The 20,170-nt window shown below is 34.7% G+C and overlaps 2 protein-coding genes across 5 annotated transcripts; one reads left to right on the top strand and one right to left on the bottom strand.

The window, feature by feature from the left end:
- Positions 1-998: 998 nt before the first annotated feature.
- LOC108986118 (probable lysophospholipase BODYGUARD 3) lies at positions 999-4,925 on the bottom strand. 4 transcript variants are annotated; one of them, XM_018958638.2, is made up of 4 exons: positions 3,866-4,925; positions 3,405-3,733; positions 3,114-3,313; positions 999-1,393 (listed from the first exon to the last, which is right to left on the bottom strand). In XM_018958638.2, the coding sequence occupies exons 1-4, from the start codon at positions 4,464-4,466 to the stop codon at positions 1,066-1,068; spliced, it is 1,458 nt and encodes a 485-aa protein (XP_018814183.1). In that variant the 5' UTR covers positions 4,467-4,925; the 3' UTR covers positions 999-1,065. The 4 variants fall into 4 exon arrangements, with proteins under 4 accessions (XP_018814183.1, XP_018814185.1, XP_018814184.1 ...); XM_018958640.2 differs by having other exon boundaries at positions 3,405-3,682; positions 3,866-4,858; XM_018958639.2 differs by having other exon boundaries at positions 3,884-4,858.
- A 3,065-nt stretch (positions 4,926-7,990) lies between these two features.
- LOC108986121 (GDSL esterase/lipase At5g41890) lies at positions 7,991-10,840 on the top strand. Its single transcript, XM_018958644.2, has 5 exons — positions 7,991-8,237; positions 9,383-9,513; positions 9,687-9,929; positions 10,036-10,294; positions 10,399-10,840. Exons 1-5 carry the CDS (start codon positions 7,991-7,993, stop codon positions 10,644-10,646), a joined length of 1,128 nt encoding a protein of 375 aa, XP_018814189.1. The 3' UTR covers positions 10,647-10,840.
- Positions 10,841-20,170: the final 9,330 nt, after the last annotated feature.

Below are 20,170 nucleotides of genomic sequence, written 5' to 3'. Positions count from 1 at the left end.
ATCATTAAGTAAAAGAAAATTTTAAAAAATTAAAAAAAATTAAAAAGAATAATAGAAGGGTTGTAGAAGAGTGATAAGGCTATCATTATTCATAGAAATAATTCTCATTGGGATTTTGTTTTGGCCACGTGACTTTTTCTACAATCGATCAACGAAGCGAGATCATGTTGTGAAAACAATAAGCAAAAAGCAAAAGTAAACAAAAAGAACAAAAAAACAATCAATCACATGGTAAAAATTATTTACGTGATTCAGCAACGTGTTTACGTCCATAGAGTTGCAAATGATTTTATTATGCCGAAAAATCACAAAATATACTTTGGAACGAAATTTTATTGTTAAGGTGCTCACACTATTCATAATGAACATATTTATAGGGTTACACAGCGGAAGCCTTAATTTTTAATTTTTTATGATAGTCGATTGAGTAGAGTGTTAAGCACACTATGAGCAAACTTTTTGTCCGATGTTTGCTCGAGCGAGACTCGATCAAACTGTCTGCTTGAGCTTCGCTCGAGCCACCTCATGTCGTGTGAACGGGCTTGGGCCTCCAAGCCTACACTCCATAGCACAAACCTATTTGAAAATTCACTCAAAAATTGTAATGAATTATTGTCAGATCGGACTGCTACAACAATAAATTAGGTGCCACAAACCCAACATATCGAAAAAATGATAATCATCAACGAATTTTTCCCATGCAAAAGGCATACCCTATTGTAGCGAACAATAAACCAAAAGGAAAATGCGCTAAATTGTAAGACAGAAGTTTCAACTCGACATCGATTTATTAAACTTATCAAATTAACATCGATATATAGTCGTAATTATTTCACACCTCAAATATTAGAAATTGGTAATAATTTCATATGCCGTAACTGATCAGACTTCAAAGTTGAAGGATTAGGAGTAAATAACCTCGGGCTATATATATATATTATTTATATTATAATCCACTTTTCACTGGGATTTGGATGGAAATTTTATATGTGGTGACGTAAAGCCGAAAAGGAAATTAATTAAGTAGTAAATTATATATAAAATGAAGGTCTCAAGTCTTAAATCTTAATTACGACTTGAGTTTCTCCATATTTCCTCTAGTTCTCTAGCAAAGGACTTTTGTCTTCCTACAACGATCGTAATATGATCCTTCTTCTCGATCACTTTGACACGGGCACGAGGTATTCTTGCTTTCACATTGTGGCTGCATTCAACAGGGATAAGTTCATCGTCTTGGCCATGGAACACGGCAACATCGCACTTTAGGTGGTCTCGGACTGCGTCCATGTACGCGTCAAGTTTGCTGGCGGTGCCGCAGATGATGTTGTGTAGGGTATGCCATGCAGCGTTGTGGGTATGCAGGAAGAAACCTTCAAGCAAGAATGTCCTAATCCTGTGTGCAAAAGAATTCAGAATAAAAGAGGAATTAATTCATTTAAGCTTAAATGTAAATATGCTTATGGCCGGCAATTAATATTGTAGATATGTAGATGTCTCTTTCAAAAAAGTCTTGGAATGAATTAAATTGATAGCCAACCAACCATGCACACACATTAAATGTAAAGCCAATCAGTAGTATTTCAATATCTGTACCCATCGATTGTTTGCACGTGGTACGTGACTTAATTTAGTCTGTGCAGCATTTGACTAAGCTGCCCAAAATAGCGGGGAAGAAATTAATATTGGGAAATATTACTGCTAGCTCCCTAAACGCATGTTGCTGTCCTAGTACTGCATGTTGCATGCATCATATTTCTTATTTTTTCCTATTTTTAGAATAGAAGCAAGACGCTGGCTAGCTGTATGCGTTGCAGTACTTTTGGTTGGAGTAAGATTTTGTTCATGTATATTATGAATTGAGTAAAGTGATCAAGAGTACTCGGAAAATTCTTTTATCTGAATTTGAGATAGTGATAAACATCAAAGCAAGTCTTACTGTATTTATTACTCATTTAATGTTGTTCAAAATATTTGTACAAGTAGTCTTAATTCATGTTTCTATTTCTGATCTCTCACTTGAGATTTTTCGAGTTCAAACAAGTATTTGAGACAAATTTTGTTTCGAGTAACCCATCTAAAAAAAACGTGTCTAACAAAAAAAAAAAGGACGACAACCTAATTTTATTAAAAAAAGGGGCGTGTGAGGACTACAATTTATTTGATTTTGATGTGTCAATTAATTTGGGAGTATCGCTCGCTGTATGGTCAGTCACCGATCGACTGAACCATGGACTGGAAACAACCCCGTCAATATCAATGCGACACTTGTTTCCAGTGCACAGGATACGACCCACCCCATCAATGTACCCATGTATGACTCTTGCGTTCATGCACAGGAACCCCTTAAATATGGACCTGTCCCCCCACCAGATTGATCAACGACTCTTAACTGATCAGGGTGGACCATTTCCTTGCTTCTCCCATAATTTTCTTTTATTCACTTTCGCTCGTTTGAAACATTTATTTTTTTCCTTTCTTTTTAATTTCTGATTTACAGACTAATCAATTATCTTTTCAAATACTCTTAGATCAAGTGTCAAGTGTCATATGTATTTATATTTTTACTTATAATTTTATTTATAAAATTTATTTTGTTAATTTTGTTAATTTAAATTTTAAATTTTAAATTTTATAATTTTCAGCATATCAAAAATTGACATGTAGATAAGTTTTTTGTAAATTTCTTTTAAGTATATTTAGTATTTTTCTTTCCGAAAACGCCACCTGTATAAATATATATGGATCGGTATCTAGCACAAAGGATATATGACAACCTTCTAGTCTCCTATTTTTTTAAACAATCTCATTAAACGGTGGTAGTGTTCAACTTGCACGTCACTTTCAAGTCTGAATTACCAAAGGGGAAAAAAACAAAACATAAATTAAGAAGGAAAAGAAAAAAAAGGGTTGGATGAGGTTGGTGATTATTGATTAAGTTGGTACGCTGATTGGAATTTTTAAATATGCAGTATTTATAGGGAACCTAAAACATGATGCAGATGAAAAGGTGCATGTGTAAATGGGATGATTATTGAATGTAATGCAAAGTTGGGTGCTTCGACAGTCTTAATTAGGTGGTAGCTAGATGGATGGAGTTGATGATCAATAATTACCTGTTTCTAGTGACGAGTTTGGTGAGAAATTCCCACAATCGGTGGTTCTTGCAAATGAGCAGGCAAATTGTCCTGGAAATGTGCTCGTACCAGCATGCAAGCGACGCTCCAAACGAAATCAGCGGCCACACACGCCTCGGAGCTACCCTTCTCATCACGTATTGTGTAGCTTGTGTTCCCTTTGGCACCGGGTAATATGGCTGCCATTTCATGTCAAATTTGTTGTAGTGGCTTGATTTACATCCGGGGGAAGTTAATAAAGATAATTTAACAATTAAGGGAATTACTTACTGGTGCAAGTAGGGTTAAGGATTTCACACAGCCAGGGTGCTTAACAGCGAGTGCAAGAGCCAAGATGCAACCTAAAGAATGAGCCACAATGTGCAAAGACTTGATTTTGTATGGTTCCAGCACGGACTGTTCTATCATGTCCAAGTGCTCCCTTAGCGTGTAAAGAGAGTCGGTTGGCTTTGGACTTCTTCCAAACCCAAGCAGATCAATGGCAAACAAGCGATATGTCGATTTAGCAGCGCTTGAGAAATTTGGAAAAAGCGTTTCGGTCCAAAATGCTGAAGATGAAATGAAGCCATGAATGAACAACACATCTTCTCGTGCTTTATCTGACATCATAAATACAGCATAAATACCAGACGGTCCAGACCAAATCTAATGTGAATTAATTTTAAAAAAATGAATATCAATGAAGGTCCAAGTCCATGTTAATTATAGTTTTATGGTGTTTTGGCTATTACCTTTGTTTTGGCTATTACCTTTGGGTCCTTCGGCTCGAACAAACAGAGTTTCTTTGCAAGAAGAGGTCCAAGAAATGCAAAGTTTACAATCACAGTCGGACCACCTCGGGATCGGATGTAATTGCTGCTTTCCAATCTTTCCTTGGAGCATTTCAACAATGGTGGAGTTAACCGTGAATGTTGAGCGCACCGTTCCGTTCTTGATCTTTTCACAAGACTGTACATTGATGGTCCTGTCCGTGACCTTGAGCCTTTTAAGCTCGGTGACGGTCAAGTTCGAGACCTCGGACACCAGAGAAGGACGCGTATAGAGGGTGTCTGATATCTCCTCGAGTTGTAGCTTGCTGGAACTGAGGCAAACGATCTTAGATTTGCCTTGTTCGGATACCAAGATTTTTCCGCTGCTAGTGATGGCTTCTTTGCCGGACGAGCAGTAACAAGGCTTCCATTCGGCTTCCATGAAGAAATCAGCTAACTTGTAAACATAACAAAGAAGGAAATCAAAAAGGTCTAGCAAAGAGAAGACAATGAAGCTCACTGCCTCGTTTATAACCCTGCCAGTTAATGTTAAAACCGATTTGGTTTTGCCCATGACAGCCATTATTTGATAACAAGACGATCAACTTCACTCAATAGTGGAATACACGCCCCAGAGAGAGAGAGAGAGAGAGAATCACAATGAAAATGCGAAGGTACTCCTTGGCTTGATATGTTCAAAAAGTGTCATCTGAAGTATCGACAGGCTCATGTGTAAATAGCTCACTCTTCTCTATTGATCTCTCCTCTTGACAAGCAAATGATCCTATGCTACCAAGAAGATGATCAGAGCCAATTAAGCGAAGAATATGGCTCGGGTTCTTTTGATATTGTGTTAATGGGTTACAGTTGGCTCCCCCCCATTCCCAATCTTCTTGACTCCTCCGAAATGATGTTCAATGTACTGGAAGCGTATGGGAGTGTCTCTTAAAACTTAGAGAGAGAGAAAGAGAAGGTTTTTTTTTTTTTTTTTTTCCTTCTCCCGAGTGAGTGAGGGAGCTGGGGTGTGGACAAACACTGAGATACAGATGTATGAATTCATTGTTTCATTTAACATGGTTTGCAGGTCAAGGAAAAAGGTTAGGTGGTAGTTGAACCCCCAGATGAAGAAACAATTTTTCCTCAGCAAATATTTATCCCTAGTGTACACTTTTTTCCTTTTTCTATATCATACGTGTTCCAATAGAAAAAGATTGTTTATATAACAAAGACAGAAATGTTTCTTCTCTGCCTCTTAAACCCAAATTCAGAGAAAATAAATGGACCACTTTCTTGCTCATCACAAATTAGCTAATTCGTCGCTTTATTTTCTTATCCACTAGGTTGGCGTCATTGACCGATCGACCGATCGAGGTCTTGGAGTTATATATATTAATTTATTGCGTTAACCGATGATCAATCAATCTTGAGTTTTTACCGTTACAGTGATGATCATGTCTTATATATTTTCACATTAGAAGGTTATCATTCATTTTCTTATCATTTTTTCATCATTTTATGATGTGACATTAAATAATAGGTTCAGAAATGAAATATAATAAATAATATTTAATAATTTAATGCCATATCATAAAATGATGAGAGGATAATGATAATTGTGGTGATGAATAGTATTACTCTTAAAGAATAATGAAAATTATCAATTCTCATTAAAAGATAAAAACTAAAACATCCAAATAATTCAAAAATAAAAAAATAAATTACCATTCTCGACTAGGGAGGGATGGCAGAAGATCATGTCTCCCTTGCACCACTCTAGGATTGACTGGAGAGTAGCGGTTCTAATTCGTCCAACGATTGTCATGGGTGGGGAACCACCCCAAAAGAAATTGATTCTAGAAGCACCCTCATTTTAACCACACCTAATTAGCGATCGAGGTCACTCGAGCAAATTAACCCTCTGATGATGAGTGGGAGCATTGGTATTAGCTTTATCAAAAGTTTAGTCAAATATAAAATATGATGAATTTCATTAAAAGAGAGTTGTATTGGATTAGTCAAAAAAATAAATGTAAAACTTTGAGCTACAGTAAATTTATAAGTTTCTTCAAATTTGAAGAGGTACTGTTCACTCATTAAATTTATTTTTTATTCACTTTTAATCTCCAATGATCATTTTTATTCACGTTTAATCTCTAACTATCTTGTAATAATAATGTAAGAATTAAATTAAATTATTAATTAACATATAATTAGTGTAATTATAAAATATGAAAAAAAAATATTATTATTAAAAAAATAATATTATATTATTATTTTGATGAATTTAATAGCTAATTTAATGTGAAATTATGAATAAGGAAGTTTTAGATATATAAAAAATATATACTTTTCATCAAAATTTAAAGATAAATTTAATAAATTCAATGCTAATGCTCTTACTCATGATCTAGCCACAGAAATAGTTTTTTTTTATTATTATTATTAAAAAAAATAGTACAAGTTGGGGACTGAATATGTAATTAATCTTTTTTCTTTTACTTAAAACGAAATAAATGTCTATACCCCTATTGTAGGCCGTCTTAATTAGTCACATGTCTTCCATCTCCATAGATAGATAGATAGCCAGCAACGCGGTACCCTTCGCCATGCATGCGGCCACCGTCCTAAAATATTATATTAATGTTAAGAATCATCGATATTGCATCATGTCCGGCGCCCTTACTGATCTTATCTGAAATGCTTTTAGGGCCGACGTCCAAGCGTAGGGGTCGGACATGCTTAATTCTATGCATGCATGCATGATAGGAATTAACTTTATAAAGATTGTGATATTAAACACTTATGACCTATAAATATATATATATATATATATATATTATGATTAATGCTACATGCAGCAATTATATGTGGTGTGTGCAAGCGCCGTATAATCATTTTAAAAAAGAGTGAGGTTCATTATTAAAAAATTAATTTTTTTCATATGGGTCCCGTATATATTATTTTTTTCAAAATGATTATTCGACACTTGCACACTCACTACTGCAACTGTCATTTCTCATATATTATATATAAATCATAACAAGTACTTGTTCGGACCCTACCCATTATTCATTGATATATATATATGCCAAGTGTTAATTTTTAATTTCATGCCAACAATTTAATTTATATATATGCCAAGTGTTAATTTGACATTATGCCGAGGATTAGTTTTTTTCTTCCGGTTATTAACCTCTTAGTCATAATAAATCAAATAATAACTTAAAGAAAATCTTGATCATCTGTATATAAATTACTTATAATAAGCGATGGATTTCATGTTCGGAAATCTTAACTGCGTACTACGTACGTACTATTTATGATTCTGCTAAATGTGTTAATGTCATGATGTGGCAGTGCCACATGATAACATTAATTTAACGATGTCATGACATGATGATCATGAGTATCCTCTTAGTTCCCCTCTTACACAAAATAAACTCGATAATTAATACGGTAGTTGCTAATAATCATCCTTTGTTCATTTTGGCAATCGTTTATATATGTTCCCTTGTCTTTACTTTTTCTAACCATAACCTGACCAATTGTGTAAATCATCCAGAAATATGAGACATGCAGTCTAACATCTACTAATGGGGCCCTGTAAATCTGCACATGATGATGCCCAGACGCAAACTTTGTCCTATGAAATTGACAATCCAAGCGCGCACATGGTAATTATCAAGTTCGATCGGCACCGGCCTATATATTATTTATTCCCCTTGTTCACCAGCAGACGTAACATACCTTTTTTTTTTTTTTCGTCTTGCTGGTAGCTAGGAACCCACCTAGCTAATAAATGATGGAGATTATTCATGGGCATTTTAGTCATTCCACGAATTGCATGACCATGCATGAAGATGATCAATTCCAGACATTAAACATACGTACGTACGTTGTGAAGATCATGTGTCATCTGTTAATGTTATAGACCTAGTCTCCCAAGGAGACTCGTTCTTACCTGCTTTTACAGGGCCATGCGGATTGTGCTTCTGATCTCAACATGCAGTACTATGTCATAATTCTTACGTCCTCGATCTCAGCCATCCAATATCCGATTTTATTTAACTGTGTAAAGACTACTACAATCATGGGGCTTCCAAAACAATGGATATCTTTAGGTTTTCAAAGCGTTTCATATTCACTAGCTTTGTTCTTACTTCCTTTCATGTTTTGCCTAGTCTTTCTTTTACTTCATTCGTGTTTGGAGACTCCCTCGTGGATGCTGGGAACAATGACTACCTTTTCACCCTCTCAAAGGCAAATTCGCCACCTTATGGCATCGACTTCAAGCCTTCCGGTGGGCGGCCCACCGGAAGATTCACCAATGGTCGAACCATACCCGACATTATCGGTAATGCTACTCTTTAAATGTTTGAAGTAATATATACTAGGCTAATTTAATAAATCCCTGGTTAAGGAAGACATAATATTGCTAGATCAGGAGTAACACTAGAGCTACCACTAGGGTTCCGTTAGTGTATTTTATGTTTTTTTTTTCTTTTCTTTTCATATATTTTAATACTTTTAAATATTTTTAAAAAATAAAAAAGTTCACAATATCATTAAAAAATATTTATTTATTCTAGAAGTAAAAAAATATGTAAGAAAAATCTCAGCGGGAAGACTAGTACTATTGTTCTTGCCAGAGCTATAGTACTTATATATAATAACAAATTAAAATGTTTCTCACGGTGACTGATAATATATAACCTTATAGTAAAGTGACCTTTGTTCTATTGATTCTATACATTTAATTAAAATTTTGTGCCATGTATTTATGATCGATGATCTATGACGTATAGTTTTGGTGAAATATTATGAAGAGGAATTAATGCTAATTAAAGCTGTACTTTTAGAAGCTATTATTGTCGAGCTAGGTCATGAGGCAGAACATAATGACAAAATTAATGTATTGCACTGATTGTACGTATTGTCTGTTTCAATTAAATCAAATTAATATTCTAAAAAAAAATTAAAACAAATTAAGATATTGATGATGATCCTATTCCCAGGTCAGCATGCAGGCCCGGGGGGTGAGAATTAAACGAAAGAAAGGGAGAATAATATTATATATGCAAATCATGCCTTGATGTTTCATACTCCAGCTAGAAAATGCAATTAACCTTCGCTACATGCATGCCATCATGTCATTATTCAAGTGATCATGAAAAGTACTACTCATATATATGTCTGTCTATGTGTGATGTATCCAGCTAGCTTTCACAATATCAGTTTAATGACATATTTTCTGTTCTAAGAAAGAGTGTCAAGGTTTTTAATGGGCTTGCATTAATCTAGTTGCATTTATAATCTCATGATCTTTCGCCATAAGGACGGTATCAAGTTCGGTTCCCTATGTCCACAATCCCCCTCATCAAAAAGAGGTTGGGATTGTGGATTTGTGGCCCCATAAACCATATATACTTACATATTCAAATCATTATCGATCGGTGGTCCTAGTACTGATTTTGTTTAATACTGTACTGGAGAAATCAGGTCAAACCCTTGGAGCTGTGTCGTTTCCCCCACCTTACCTAGCACCAAATACTCAAGCTCATGCAATTCATAGAGGAATGAATTATGCTTCTGGAGCTTCAGGCATATTAGACAAAACAGGATCTCTGTTTGTAAGTATACTTGCACTGGGAATCTTATACTGCATTTCCTAATGCTATGATCAGTAATTCCCCCTTTTTGCAAGTATATACATATTAGGAGGAATGATTTCCTTCCTTTATTATAAAATCATTTGGGTTTGTAAAGTACTGACTTGATATTTCTTCTCTAATCTTACATATAGATAGGAAGAATTCCGTTAAGTAATCAGGTGAACTATTTTGAGCAAAGTAGAAATTACATGGTAAATGTAATGGGAGAGAAACGTACAAAGGCATTCCTAAAGAAGGCAATATTCTCTTTAACGACTGGGTCCAATGATATGTTGAATTATGTTCAACCATCCATTCCCTTTCTTGGGGGTGACAAGGTTTCTCCCTCTACGCTCCATGATTATATGGTTTTTAACTTGACCACGCAGCTTAAGGTAAGAACTTATAAATTGGAAGAACACGGTGATATTTCTTCTCCAAGTTGGGATATTAGACTAGTTTTTTTTTTATTTTTGTTATGTTTGGCTTTATCATCTGTAGCGTTTACATGAATTGGGGGCTAGAAAGTTCGTTGTGGTTGGGATTGCACCACTGGGATGCATACCATTTGTTCGTGCGCTGAATTTACTACCAAGAGGAAAATGCTCAGTTGAGGTCAATACATTGATCCAAGGCTACAATCAGAGACTGAACTCAACACTAGATCAATTGAATCGACAGTTGGGACCAGAATCTGTATTTGTGTATGCAAACTCCTATGATGTTTTCTCGAGGATCATACTAAGTTATCGCCATTACGGTTGGACTAAAAACTTGAGCTTCTTTATTATAAGATTTTGTTTTCTTTTTTGGAATTGGGTCATTTTTACACCGTTTTTTCCTCCTTCTTTGGGTAATTGATAGGTTTTGAGAATGCCGAGGAACCGTGCTGTGGAGGAAACTTCCCACCATTTATTTGCTTCAAGGGCAATAATAATGCAAGCACAGCCACCTCTGTTCTGTGTGATGATCGATCGAAGTATGTGTTTTGGGATGCATATCACCCAACAGAAGCTGTCAATATCATCATTTCCAAAATGTTACTCGATGGTGATGAAAGCATTAGCTTTCCTATGAACTTCCGTGAACTTTACAACTACAACAACTCCTAGTAGCTTTCAAAAGAAGGACAGACTGCAGATTAATCTTCCAAAAATGTAATTCTCAGAAGAATTGAAATGTTCATGTATAGGTATGTTGAAGTGCTTAAAGATTGACATGCCTTTCAACATTTGCAATTGCGGAATGATGTTGGAACTTGGAACGCCATGATAGTTGATGCAACCAAAGCATCCTCGACCCACGAACTGAAATAAAACTGGGCCATGAATATTATTATTTGAATAATTGTAGAAGAAGGCTAGAAGCTAGCACCCATCTAGAATAAACAAAGGTCAACTCTAGCTAAAGCTTCTGACTCAGGTATTAACTCCCAAGCTAAGTCAACGGCCTCCCCCCTCACACTTTTTCTTTCCTATCTCCCAACTAGAGCCGTTTCTTTTCAGATCCATCATCAATGAGAGTTCGAACTTCAAGGTGACCACTGCTTCCCCATGACCATTTTATTCTGTTTGTCAACTACCACCTACACATGGTTAAATAAACTATGGCAGTCAGGCAGAGATGCCCCTTGCTTGCTTATATTTCAAGCACCTTATGTATCTTTGCTTCGGACCAAAAAAGAATTTTGGAAAAATAAATAATTTATTAATTCCAATTGCCATGGAGCGGAAGTGAGTTTGACAACCTCATGCAAAAAGTAATTATTAAAATATAGAGCCGATTCCTCTGTAAATGAATTTCTGACGCAACCACGCACTGTCCATTTATTGATTTATATTTGAATAATAATTACTGTTATTGAGTGTTTATTGTTTCCTTGCACTTTCGTTTTGTTTATTTGTGAAATTACCCAATTAAGTACTCTTATTGTATTATCACGTTCTACATTCTATCAATTTAATCAAGAAATTAGTTAGTAATTAATAATGAAATAATTTGATAATCAATTAAATACATAATACAAACAAAGTGAGTTACACTAAATTTAGTTATGAAGAGAAACCCTTTAAAAAATACTTTAAAAGTAAAACCTTACGAGACAGTCAAATTCAGAAAAGTCAATTTTATTATTTAAAAATCAATTACAAATAATTCTCAATTACAAAATCTTTGCTAATTGACTCTCTTACTTGACCCGACAAACGATCTGTTTGCCTCTACTGCAGTAGTAGCTAGAACCTCTAATGATATTCAAATATTAGCTTCTCTATTGAAACTTCAGCGGCTGAACTCGATCAGTCAATCTCACATATAAGCACTCAAAAAGACTCTCCAAAATCTTCAAAGCCAAAATCTTTACAGATCCTAACCAGTAGGATTCTTTAAATAAATAATCTGATAAGAATTTGATCTCTAGTAGGACTAAGCTGACGGAATGAGTTTTGTAGAAATTTGATCTGCAGTAGGACTCTGCTGACAGAAGGACTATCCTGCGAAAAACTCTGCCGACGCTTCTGTTGACACCTAGCGCTAAGTCTTCTCAACAGATGTAGTTTCCATTCAAAATCTTCACAGGATAATTTCAAACTACTTATGATTCGGATACATACATTCTTGACTTATCTATAACATTATCTAACAACCTTTAAATAAAATCAAAATAGCCCTAGGTAAAGTCAAAGTGTTTTATATTCATCCAAATTACAAAATCAAAGATAAGATAAACTCTCTCATTTTATTCACTTTGGCCCTATTTGGATGTTGAACTAAGTTGAATTTTTTATGAATAGTAGTGGGTTGAGATGGTAGAGTGAGTTTTGTGGGGCCCACCTAAGATGAATTTAGATATGGTTGGATGTTAAGATAAGTTTAGATGTATATATGAGAAGCTGAAAAAAGTTGTGGGTTCCGCGTGTAAAGAGATGTTGAGTTAAAAAAGGTTGTGGGTTCTACGTGTAAAAATGTTTTGAGTTGAGATGAGTTTAGTGATTTGAAAGTTAGATGTTTAGATGTTAGACTCAGTTTACAATTAGACTCAGTCCAAGTTCCAAATGGGGCTTTAGTCATATCCAAACTTATCAACTTAAGTCTCGTTTGTTTTTAGAGATGAGATGAGATAAGATGAGTTGAGATTAAAGTTAAAAACTTGAATAAAATATTATTAAAATATATTTTTTAATATTATTTTTATTTTAAGATTTGAAAAAGTTGAATTGTTTATTTTATTTTATGTGAAAATTTAAAAAAGTTGTAATGATGAGATGTGAGGTTTTCAAAGTTTTCAAAATTTTAGGTTTTAGTCTTGAAAACAAACCGGCTAAATCTCCCCCTTTGGCGGATCGGTGAAAAAGCCAAATTGATGAACGTCTTGCATATACAATCTCTCCCTTTGGCGGATTGGTGACAAAACTAACTTGTTGAATGTAATATAAACCTATCAAAAGCACAAATAGCAAACCCAGAAATCGATTAGAAATTCTAAACAAATAATCAACAATAAAAAATACTGACATAGAACAGTGGCTAAGATTAGTACTATTAAAATTCACAAGATTTAAAATCTAATTCAAAGTCTAACCATGTTCTAGTCCAACATCAAAATTATGTCCAGAATTAGAATAAACTAGAATTTAGTTCTCCCCCTCAATATTATACTTTATTAAACATAACAAAAAAAATTCATTCAACTCCCCCTCAACAACACACTTACTTCGACTCACCCTAAGTTTTACAATACCAAAAAAAATCAATTTGCTCCTCTAATATCTCCCCCTTTTTTGGTCACTAATCTGACAAATTTTAAACCTCCTCGTCATCAGAAACAGATTAGTGCTAAATATTGTGTGGGAATATGATAATAAAATTCCTAAGAAGACCCTCCGACAAATATGAAGAACCTTAACTCTACAATGTAATGTGAGTAAAATGATGGATGAACATGAATGCATGTAAAGAAATTGACAAATGCATGAGAAAATTTGGTTGAGACAAAAAATCAAGCACTTGGTGGGCATATTATGAAAACCGAAGTGTATAAAGCATTAACCACCAAAAATCCTTTCTCAATACATTAACAATTCAGACTCACTTCACAAAATACACTAATTCACATCTCTAACATCAGAAATCTCAAATCTCAAGTCACAAATCAAACCAAACACCACAACTTCACAAAAGAGTATGCGCCAAACACTAGAACGAGAGAAGGGGATAAGCTAATCGAAGAGATCACTTACCTTGTCTGAGAATCGTATAAAGGATGAGGTATCCTCAATTTTGAACACACAATCAAGTCGAAATCATGAGAGACGTGCAATAGTGTTTGGCTAGGGCAGAAATAGTGAAGAGCCGCGAGTGTAAATATCAGTGGGTGGGTGCCTATCGTGGGAACTAAGTGGCCTAAGTCACTTATAGACTTAATGTACCGCACACAAGTCTCTGTCTCAAAGTGCCACTGGGAGTTAAACTCTCAGACCAAATAAAACACACCTACTAAAACACACATTCCAGATTGTGCACAAGAAAAAATAGACCAAACAACCCAACAAAACAAAGAATATAAAAATAAAAGATTAAAAGTGATTGACCCAAAAAGAATATTTTCAAAAATTATTTTTCCTTTTTTTTAAAAAAAATTGAGTCAATGTACATGCCTAAGTGCATCACAAGTCCAACCATCATGTCACTCACATATCCAAAAATAAGATACACTCTTTTAAATTTATTTAAAGCAATCACAATGTTTTTTTCACCTCATAAGTTCATCAATATTAAAGTTCATGTGAGCGTGTGAGCGAGAATACTTACTTCAATGAATCATATATATGTATTTTTCATTCTTTTTTTTTATATATTGTATTTTTTATTTCTTTCCATAGATACTCCCAAGAGATTGTCTCTCACCTTAAAAGTCAAACTTTATGCTAGGTGCTAGATACTTGAAAGAGTATCTCCTCAGAACAAAAGTTTGCACAACCCTTGATATATCAATTTTTATTGCTCATCTTTTTCCACAATGATTAGAGCAATCGTTTTTCATATAAGGATTTAAGAGATAAATCTGTGTAGGGTGTTTGTCTTTTTTTGCAATGAATAAACACCAATTTCTTCTATATGTATCAAACATTTATGTCCGGCAATGGAGATCTCTTACTTTTAGTACTAGGTTCAACTACTATTAGTCAATTTAAGGCATATACTCCCTTTTTGATGAGCACCGCTTAAACAATTATAGAATATAATAGTAAAGAATGTGAAAGTAAGTTTCTCACAGTGCATTATAATTTGACTTTATCAAGATGAGCTATAAGGTTAACACACAAAAAGTGAACTGCACAAAACAAAATGCTTCAAGTCAGGGAGTTGACTATGTGAGAACCTGAATGCTCAAGACTTGGCACACACACGAAGTTTGCACCTTGCTCAACTACAAAATAGCCTGAACTGGGAGACAAATCATGAAAATATAAGACAACTCAACAAAAAAGAAAAGAAAAAAGAAGGCAACTCGACTAAACCAAACAAAAAGAGATGCAAACAATTAAAAGAATGTGGAATGCATGTCCTAAACTAATGATGTGCAAGAATATGTAAGTGGTCATATCAATTTATGTCACAGGACATATTCTTTGCCCACCCATTTAGCTTTGCATTTTGTCTCATCCATATCACTTTGCACACTTTTTCCTTTGTTGAGAAGATAAAATTCTGCTACGTCACCAAGCTTAAGGCTTATGGTAATTATTTGATGACTCAAGTTATCAACCTTGTTTTCTAGGTTCCTCTATTTTCTTGTAATTTTTCATTTTCCTTCTTTTTATTGCAATTTTCTTAAATTAAAGCAGTGTGGTATTATATGACCAAGCATACCACAAAAATGACAAGTAGGAGTAAACTTACCTTCGGACTTACCTTGGTTGGGCTTCTTTGTCATTAATCTGTCATGTGAGGCTCTTGGAACATGGGTTTTAGATACGGCCTTCTTTGGAGCTTCCTCATCTTGACTTCTTTTAACAAAAATGATACATTTTGATCAAGTGGCAGCAGATGATGAGGCTTTAAGTTCCATACCTTGGAAAGTCATGTACCCCAAACCCGTACAATCACCACTAGATTTTTGAAAACTCAACATCTCGTCAAGTTTCTGAGTTACATTTTTTTCTTTGCACTCTTGAATCTTTTTTCAACTCATTCTCAAGTACTCCTCATTGAGCATGTAACCTTGATACTTCAATTTCAGATATCTTTAGCGCCTCGGACAGATTCTCTTCCTATTTTCCACAACTGTGAGCTTTCCATACAAATTTTTATTTAATTTCTTCAATTTGACTACTTCCTCACATAGATCATTGTAGGTTTCTTGTAAACTTAACTCATGATTAGCCACAACTAGAGCAACCTCCGAATCACTATCATCAGCATCACTTTCAAATTTGATTAGATTAGCATCAAAGATTTCATTAACAACAACAGAAAAGGCTATAAATGAAGTTTCATCCTCAGATGATGAACTGAAATGTTCAGAATCAAAACAGTGACTAAGTGTGATGTTAAGAGCTTTTCCTTTGGTTCTTTTAAAGTTTGGACACTCAATTCTTATATGACCATAACCTGAGCATTCATGACACGGTACCTTGTAATTTTATTAGATTTTTCTTTATTCCATTTTTCTTTATGACTGTTTTTTGCAGGAAATTCTTTACCTCATTTTTGCTTTCCACTAGCTTTCTTATTTCACAAGAATTTTTTGAATTTTCTTGCAATGAGATCTATATCCTTATCGTTCAGATTTTTTTCATCAGAAAAATCATCTCGACTTCTTCCACAGGTTTTAAAGCAATAGACTTACATTTTCTTATTTGAGGAAGAGATGACTCATATGTTTGTAAGGAGCCAACCAATTCTTCAACCTTAATAGCATCCAAATCCTTACTTTTCTCAATAACTGTAACTTTTGGACAAAATCTTTTAGGCAAGGACCCTAAAATCTTTCTCACAACCCTTGAATCATCCACCTTCTCGCCAAGATTAAACCTGAAATTCACAATATCGTTAAGTTTTGCATAGAAATCATTAAAAATTTTATCTTCCAGCATCTTAATCTCTTCAAAATTTGAGGTTAGTACGTAACTGTAATTTTGAATTTTTTACAATCTTTATCGCATCATGCGTAACCTCCAAGATATCTCACGCTTCTTTAAAAATCTCACACATTGAGATTCTTTTAAATTCATCGAGAGATACAACCATGAAAATAGCGTTAAGTCATTTGCTATTCCAATTGCTGTGGATGATCTCATCTCTTGTCCAAGCATCAACAGTTGTCTCGGGTTTAGTTCATCCTCACTCAACTGCATACCACACATGCTCATCTAATGACTTGAGAAAAACTCTCATACGAACTTTCCAATATGCATAGTTTTTCTCATTAAAGTGTGGCGGGACATATAATGATGACATAATCTACAGGGAGACACGAATCACACTTGAATGAGTGAATCACACTTTATTGCCAATTAAAATTACCCAAGTACCCTTGTATTGTATTATCATGTTCTACCAATTCAATCAATAAATTAGTTAGTGATCAATAATGAAATAATTTGATGATCAACCAAATACATAAAGCAAACAAAGTGCATTACACCAAATTTGGTTACGAAGAAAAATCATTCAAATAACTTTTTAAAGGTAAAAGCTTGGGGCAACCAAACCCAGAAAAGTCAATTTTATTATTTGAAAATCAATTACAAGTAATTTTCAATTACAAGATCTTTACTAATTGACTCTCTTACTTAACTCGACAAATGACTCATTTGCCTCTACCGCAATAGCAGCCAGAATCACGGACGATCTTCAAATATCGACTTCTCTATTGGAACTCCATCTGCTGAACTCGATGAGTCAATCTCTAACATGGAGTAAGCATGCACTCGATGAGAGAAAAATAACTAGAAAATTCTTAAGTCTCACACATAAGCACTCGGAAAAACTCTCCAAAATCTCAAAGGCCAAAATCTCTACAAATCCTAACCAATAGGATTCCTTAAATAAACAATCTAATAAAAATTTGATCTACAGTAGGATTCTACTGACGAAATGAGTCTGGTAGGAATATGGTATGCAGTAGGACTCTGCTGACAAAATGACTCTATTGAGAAAAACTCTGCTGACACGTCTGTTGACACCTGACACTAAGTCTTTTCAACATTTGTAGTTTCCATTCAAATTATTCACAGGATAATTCCAAACTCATTATAATTCGAATACATACACTTTTGACTTATGACTTATCTACAATATTATCTAACAACCTCTAGATAAAATTAAAATAGCTTTAGATAAAGTCAAAGTGTTTTACATTCATCCAAATTACAAAATCAAATATAAGATAAACTCTATCATCTTATTCACTTAGTCATATCCAAATTTATCAACTTAGTCACCTAGTCCTAACCAAACTTTTACATCTACAATTTGGTTTAAGAATAGAACTGAAAGGCACCATTTGACCTGACAAGTAAGCCATGTGAGTCGTTTAAATGCCCAATTATGATTTTCAAAATAAGAAAAGATATTTGCAACCGTGGAGTATGCAAGTACCGCACAATTCTTTTAAAAGAAGTAAGTAAATACAAGACTCAAATGAAAAAGAAATTAATTTTTTAATAGTGGATCTCATTATTTTTCAGAATGATTGCATAACTCCACGACTGTACGTACTATTACTCTTTAAAAATAGGCCTACTGAAAACATAGAAGTCATAAGTTCTGGCCCTATTCTTCTGCATGCATAATGATTTTGCCTTCGCTTCCCAATGCTCTAAGATTATAATAGAAAATGAAGTATGTATGTCAATTGAAAGAGTATGTAAATATTTGTGTAACTATTTTGGTTTTCAATGACCAAAACGTATTGTATATTCATGATATTTATAGTTTGTACATGTACATCATTTGAGGATTACAATTCAAACAAACTAGCCTATTCAAACTAGATAAGATAAACCTTATCTCTTGATCACATCAATAGCATTTGAATTTAAACTAGGATCATCAATAACGGATGTAACAAATTACTAGATAGGTTCCTCAGAAGCATAGGACTAAGACTGGAGTACAGATACTTGAGGGACTTCTCCAATATCACAACCAGCCCCCTGCAAGCTGATGGAATGAGGTAGGATCTGAAGCTTGTCACATAGCCATTGAAACCAAGAGGAAGTTAGACCCTTTGCAAAGATGTATGCGAGTTGATCAGCAGTGTATATAAACTTGCGGACAATATCTTGTTGGCAACCTTTTCCCTGATGAACTGAAAGTCAATCTCTATATGTTTGGTGCAGGCATGATATACGAGATTGGATGCTAAAGAGAGTGCGCCTATGTTTTCACACCACAATGTGGGAGGATATAGTAAAGTTATGTGTAGATCATGTCGGAGCACACAGAGCCAGTAACCTTCAGCAATGGCGTAAGAGAGAGCCTTATATTCGTTCTGGTGCTAGAACGAGCAACAATGGACTGTTTCTTAGCAAAACAAAACATTAGACACGATCCAAGAAAATTACCATAGCCTGTGGTTGATCTCCGATAGTCATGTCCCTGACTCAACCAGAATCACAATAAATATCAAGTTGAACACAACTTTTTTGATAGAACAAACCATGACCAACACTACCTTTAGGGTACCGTAAGACTTGTTTGATAGCCATCCAAAGCACGTAAGTGGGTGAGTGCATAAATTGACAGAGTTGATTGACATAATAAGCTATATCTAGACGAGTCAATGTGCACATTGCAAAGCATCGACAAGTTGTTGATAGCTGGTCACTTAATATTCATTCAAAAAAGAAACCTTATGGGCTGAAAGTTTGGAGCCACTGGTTCAAGGAGCAGAGAGTAAGGCTTGGCACCAATCATCCTAGCTGCGTGAAGAAGATCCAACAGGTATTTTGATTGACATAGGTGTAGGCCAGCAGTGTCATGGTAAGCTTCAATGCCGAGAAAATAGCCTAGATCACCAAGATCTATCATAGCAAAAACATTTTTGAGCTGTTGAATAATTGAGAAAAGAGTAGTAGAGCAGGTGCTTGTAATTAGAATATCATCAACGTAGACAAGAACATATAGAGTGATAGAGTTTTGATGATAGACAAATAATGATGTATCAACAGCAGTAGTGCAAAATCCTAGCTCGAGAAGAACTTGAAAGAGACGCTGATACCACTCTCTTGGAGCCTGTATTAGGCCATACAAGACCTTGTGAAGACGACACACATAATCAGGGTGAGTATATAACATCAATGAATCCACGAGGCTGCTCTATATAAACAACCTCATCGAGATAGCCCTGCAAGAACGCGTTAGACACATCAAGCTGTCTAATACACCAGTCAATGTTCACAGCAAGAGCAAGAATAGTGCGGGTGGTAGAAGACTTCAAAACAAGACTAAAGGCTTCTATGAAAACAATTCCACTTTGCTAATAATAGCCTTTGTGGACAAGGCGTGCTTTGAAATGCTTTATGTATCCATATGATTTTCTCTTAGTTTTGTATACCCATTTGTTGTGCACTACATGCTTACTAGGAGGTTTAGGACACAAAGACCAAGTCTCGTTGGAAATTAGAGC

This window comes from Juglans regia, chromosome 2 (genome assembly GCF_001411555.2).
Source record: "Juglans regia cultivar Chandler chromosome 2, Walnut 2.0, whole genome shotgun sequence".
In the NCBI taxonomy this organism is placed as follows: Eukaryota; Viridiplantae; Streptophyta; class Magnoliopsida; order Fagales; family Juglandaceae; genus Juglans; species Juglans regia.
This window is presented reverse-complemented; position numbering and strand designations above follow the sequence as displayed.